Here is a 6000-nt window from a genome sequence, read left to right on the forward strand (position 1 = left end):
GTCAATTCAGGTACTGTTCTTGGTGCAGAATACAGCCTCTAGAACTGGACACACAAAATCTTTACTTTTGAGGAGCTTATGTCTCCATTTTGATCTCTTTCTGAAATTTGGCCAAGACCGTACCTCTGGCAAAGTCTTCAGAGTGTTTTCGTGTATAGGCTTTATGCATTAGAATTTTTAGTTAATGTTTTATTCTTTATTGCTTGTCTTTATATGTGAGAAGTAGATTTATATAATATATACAGTTGTAATAGTGGATCATATAGCTAAATGATTTCTGGATCCTGGAAGCCAACACATAATAGGGTTCTTTACAGTTGAACAAACCATTTTCTAAATTCCCACAGTGGCTAAGGCACTGTTCTAAGATCTAGGTGACACAGGGATGGATGAGACATGGTCCCTGTTCTCAAGGAGTTTGTAATCCTGGCGGGAGAAGCAAGCATTTGCGCAGCCATCTCTAAGGCCAAGTGTGAGTGCCGTAGTATATGTACGGTGATCTTGATATCTGTCTCTGGTTCCTGTTCCTGCTGTATTGACTTGGGGGCTGGGGCTCAGAGGTGCAGATTTGACTTCTTGAACTTAATCCTGTATGCAGAAAATGAAGTTGTTTGAGTTTCTCCCCATATTGGCATCGAGTTACCCCTTTGACTTACCATAAACTTCCATTATTTCTTACTTAGAAATTTTCTTACATTTAGAACGATTGCAGTTAACTCCTAGATGCTCCTATGTGAAAGTTCAAGGATTAAAGACAGGGGCACCTTGCTGGCTCAGTCGGCTAAGTTTCTGACTCTTGACTTCAGCGCAGGTCTTGATCTCAGGGTCATGAGTTCAAGCCCTACCTTGGGCTCCATGCTGGGCTCCATATCTGTGGAGCCTACTTAAAAAAAAAAAAAAAAGAGGGCCTCTGGGTGGCTCAGTTGGTTAAGCGACTGCCTTCAGCTCATTTCATGATCCTGGAGTCCCGGGATCGGGTCCCACATCAGGCTCCCTGCTCGGTGGGGAGTCTGCTTCTCCCTCTGACCCTACCCACTCTTGTGCTCTCTCTCTCACTCTCTTTCTCTCTCAAATAAATAAATAAAATAAAATCTTAAAAAAAAAAAAGACAATGGTTGGGAGTTCAAGAAGGGGTGGCTGTGGAGGGGGAGTGACAGAGGGGTAGTTGCAGGGTGAGGACTGCATTCTTGGATGCCAGATAAAAAATCTAAGCCCGTTATCAGACAGGGCATGTGCTGTTCACTCATTTTAACCTTCATATGATGTTCCAGTTAATGAATTTATAATACAGTATTGCATAACGTAGTATTGATTCAGTTTGGCTTAATTCAGTGCAGATGCATTATTCTAGCCTTAGGACCTCTTCTTGCTTAAGTTTCTCAGGACGAAGAATGGCTTAAGCCAAAATCGGGTAATGAGTAATAGCTTCACTGTGGTTTTTCCTAATTTGCTATTTTAAAATTTCAGTCTCTTAAGTCTCACTGACTGCTTATTAACCAGTCTAGGTATTTTAAATATGTGTAAGTAATTAGTCTGCCATGTGAATGATTTGAGTAGTCATTAAAGTGGAATGTCAACTTTAATTTATTTATTGGAAATGTTTCTATTTCTGTTGAGCTCTCTTTCCTTTGTAGGGGAAATATTCTAGTTCTCGTGGCTTTTGTTTAGTTGGCTCTTTGATTTGGTCCCACAAAAAAGTGGGTTGTTATCTAAGCCATAGGCGTGAGCTTGAGGGTGGTGCTACTAAAGAGAGGACCTGTCAAGGTCTGGTTAGATCTGGGGCCATGGTCAAACAAGAGAGTCCCATGTGTGCTCCAGCCCCTTGCCAGAGGCCTAGAACTCTTTTCTAAGGTCACAGACTACAACCCCTAAACCTGGCCCATCGTGATCCCAGTGTGTTAGCTGTTTCAAAGAGCTCAGATGACTCTGTTCATGCCCTTTACCAGTCCCGAAAACAGGAGAACACTAGATGCTACTGGTTAGTTAGTTCCCAGCCCTTCACAAGGGCACAGCAGGGATGCAGAGATTCTCCTCTCTCCCTAGACTGCCGTGGAGGTAGCCTTGGACAGACAACCAGGGTTGAAGTCCTGGGATTTGGGAATAAAAAACCCAGGTCCAATTTTATTGCCTTAACAGTCTTGAGATTTGAGAAGCTTTATTTAACTTTTCTGAATCTGTTTAGTATTTTTTAACAGCCCTATTGAGATATCATTTATATAATAGACAGTTCACCCATTTAAAGAGTACAATTCAGTGGCTTTTTGTATGTGTACAGAATTGTCCATCTATCACCACAGTCAATTTTGGAACACTTTCATTATTCCCAAAAGTAACCCTATACCTAGCTGTCACTTCCAACTTTCTCCATTCCCTCTAGCACTAGGCAACCACTAATCTCTTCGTTTCACTCTAGATTTTCCTATATAAATGCAGTCATCCAACATGCAGTCCGTGGTGACTGGCTTCTTTTCATTAGCATAGTGTTTTCAAGGTTCAACGATGTTTGGCATGTATCAGCACTCACTTCTTTTTCATTACGAAATAATATTCCACTATATGGCTCTGCCGCAGCTACCACAGTTAATTTATCCCTTCATCACTTGAGGGACGTTTAGGCTGCTTCCACTTTTTGCTGTTATGACTAATGCTACTATGAAAGTTCACATATGAGATTTAGATAGGAAACATGAAGGAACAACAGGTTGCCCCAAAGGGTATCTGCTATCCTAAAATTTGATGTGATGCAAATCTCTAAGGTTTTTTTAACTTCTGGGAAGTTTTTTCCTTCCAGGAACTATAGCTAGAATCCCTCCCAGGATCTGTCATGGTTCCAGATACACAGCTAATATGGGACTCAATAAATGTGCAGTGGGGAACCTGGGTGGCTCAGTCGGTTAAGCGTCCAGCTTTTGATTTCAGCTCAGGTCGTGGTCTCAGGGTCCTGGGATCGAACCCCACATCAGGCTCCATGCTCAGTGTGGAGTCTGCTTGAGATCCTCTCCCTCTGTCCCTCACTCCGCTCACTCTCTTTCTCCCTCTCTCTCAAATAAATAAGTAAATAAATAAAACCTTTTAAAAAATAAACATGCAGTTACACAGCTGAACGGAACTTCCTCTTACACTGTCTTCAATGTCTTGTTCGTTCCTCTCCTGATCTACAGGTATCTCCGATGAAGACATTATCAACATTACTCTTCCCACTGGAGTCCCCATTCTCCTGGAACTGGATGAGAACCTGCATGCTGTTGGGCCCCACCAGTTCCTGGGCGACCAAGAAGCTATCCAAGCCGCCATTAAGAAAATAGATGATCAAGGAAAAGTGAAAAAACAAGCTGAAAAATGAAGGCTTTCCCATTTGCTGGCCAGGAATAGCTGAAAAAAAAGTGGCATGCAGTGTTTTATGGGTGCTGATCTCTCTCTTTCTTTTTTTTTCTCCCCCCTGATTTTTCCAGAACTGGGCTATGGGGTAGAGTTTATATAGGTAATTAGGGAACTTATGTTGCCCAGGTAAAGGCTTTAGGATGCCTGAGTACTTTGCCATGTCTTATGAATGAACTCTCCTGCTCGTCCTGTTTGAATTAGTCATTTGTGGGGCTAATTAGTAACAGTGGTGGTTAATCAATGTCCTAAATATCTAAGGAGAGTAACAAGTAGAGGTGAAGTTTAAGGTATTTGTCATTCAATAAATCATTATTGAGTCACTGTGGACAGGCACTACTTATTCTAATAAGTAGTTCACTTTTATATTTACTAAGACTTTCTGGGATGATAGTAAGCTATCTTAGATAATATACTCTAATTAAGTATTTATTACTAGGCTTCTCCTCTAGGCAAAGGGATGCTTTGCCAGTTAAAACCAGAGGCCCATTAAATGGGGGAAATCATAGATGGGTTTCTCCAAGAAAGCCACCAACAAACAGTAAGGCCCTTTGCCTTGTCTCTAGTCCAGAGACATCCTTTCTTTGACATTTGGTAGGAATGCCCTTTGGCTGCTAAAATTAGCAGCATAGAGACAGCCCTAGCTGTTGGTGTTCTCCTTTTGTTTTGTTCTGTTGAACTTCAATCTTTGGGTACTTAAAATTGGTTTAAAAATAAAGGTCTGTGACCGAAAAATGAATATCCCCAAAGCATCTCCTTGTAAGTGCTAAACATTAGGTAAAGGCTTCTGAACTAGTCTTTGGCTCCGAATCTTCCTGTAACACTCGAAAAGTTGCATGGACACTCCCGATTCTCTACAAATTGAACATCGGGGTTCGGGGGAAGGTAGAATATAGTGCATGTAATTTTATTCACGTGAGCAGGGAAAACATGGTACGTTGGGGCTTGTCATATACATGTATTGTTCATCCGCTGAGAGCAAATGATTATAGTACATACTGTAGAGCAGCATGGGTAGGCCATGGGCAGACATGATTACTTCTCAGTCTCAGTGACAGTTTTCCAGATCGTATTTTTAAATGTCATGGGTACGTAAGTCCTCATTTCTTTAAACTCTTGCCTTATTTCAAGGCAGGTGACCTGTAGTGATAAAGTCATGGGGAAAAAATTGTAGCTATTTATCAGTTTTTCATGGTTTTTCCATTGGCAGATTAATCTGTTTGTATCCATTTGATGATAAATGGCAATAGAAGAAGACTAATTTAAACCCTTGCTACTGCTTGGTCTCCATTTGGTCCTTACCGTAGGGTTCTGGCTGCACTGGTGATGAAGATGGCTGGGAAGAAGAGCTGAAGTGGGTGTGCTCACAGCTGACCACATCTGTGATGCATAAGGACGTGGAATGTGGGTGCTTTACATTTCTGACCAACTCGTGGTGTAGCCCTTCTGTAGGCCTTCATTTTAGTCCAGCTGCTTAACCAAATGATAACTCTTTAGAATTCAGAGATCAGATCTTCCTAGAATTCTAACCCTATGGTGAGGCCGTACCTCAGACCGTTCTTTAACAGTTTCATCTCTGGAATTGACCTCTGCGTTTTCTGACCTGAGCGGTGACCCTATCTTAATGTGGCTCAAGATCCTAGAGTTGGAGTCTTCCCTTGTCCTGCATCTGGATGTTCACTCCCAGGGTACCCCCTGGCCGAATGATGTGCTTCGACACACAAAGCTACACTGACAACCAGACACTTTGGAATCTTGCAGATTTCCTAAGATAGGGTTAATTTTTGCTGACACTTTCTGATATAATTTGGTTTATTGTTTTTGAGATCTTGGCTGAAATAAATGAGACATTTATGAAAAACCTCATGTAAAATTATTTTTTTTTAAAGATTCTATTTTTTAAGTAATCTCTACACCCAGTATGGGACTCGAACTCACAACCCCGAGATCAAGAGTTGCACACTCTACTGACTGAGCCAGCCGGGTGTCTCATTTTTTTTTTTTTAAGACATGTAAAATTATTTCTAACAACTCCAACAGTTCAACCTTAGATCACCTAATGTACCTGTTTTTTTTTTCACATGGCTTACAAGATAGCCAGAATTTTTGTTGTGGAAATCTTTTTTTTTTGAAGATTTTATTTATTTATTTATTTGAGAGAGAGAGAGAGAGAGCATGAGAGGGGAGAGGGTCAGAGGGAGAAGCAGACTCCCCACCGAGCGGGGAGCCCGATGTGGGGACTCGATCCTGGGACTCCAGGATCATGACCTGAGCTGAAGGCAGTCGCTTAACCAACTGAGCCACCCAGGTGCCCTGATGTAGAAATCTTGAAGGCTGACTAAACTGCATCCTAATCTTGGCATCCTTCTGTTCTCTGTGAGGCTGGGACGAAAAGAAGAGAAATTTTTTTTTAAAGAAAAGGTAGACAGCCTGTCTAGAAATTTGGTCATTAGAGAAGGCAACCCATCCTGCTGCCAGGTTGGGCTAGTCCCAGAGCCAGTGAGAAATGTCTCCTTTGCCCAGGCTGAAGTAGTTGTCCCAGTGTGGAAAGAGTGTGGTAAGATGAAGGCGAGAGCAAGATGCTCCTCCTAGAGTTTTAATTTTTAAATATCTCAGATGAGT

General features: G+C 41.8%; 1 protein-coding gene across 1 annotated transcript in view; it reads left to right on the forward strand.

The window, feature by feature from the left end:
• Window positions 1-5210, forward strand: part of BPGM (bisphosphoglycerate mutase) — a 28001-nt gene extending 22791 nt beyond the window's left edge. Inside the window, exon 3 of the mRNA XM_021692888.1 lies at window positions 3162-5210. Coding sequence (XP_021548563.1) covers window positions 3162-3343 — 182 coding nt within the window. The 3' untranslated portion in view covers window positions 3344-5210. The remainder of the gene's footprint in view (window positions 1-3161) is intronic.
• Window positions 5211-6000: the final 790 nt, after the last annotated feature.

The sequence above is a fragment of the Neomonachus schauinslandi genome, chromosome 12 (assembly GCF_002201575.2).
Source record: "Neomonachus schauinslandi chromosome 12, ASM220157v2, whole genome shotgun sequence".
In the NCBI taxonomy this organism is placed as follows: Eukaryota; Metazoa; Chordata; class Mammalia; order Carnivora; family Phocidae; genus Neomonachus; species Neomonachus schauinslandi.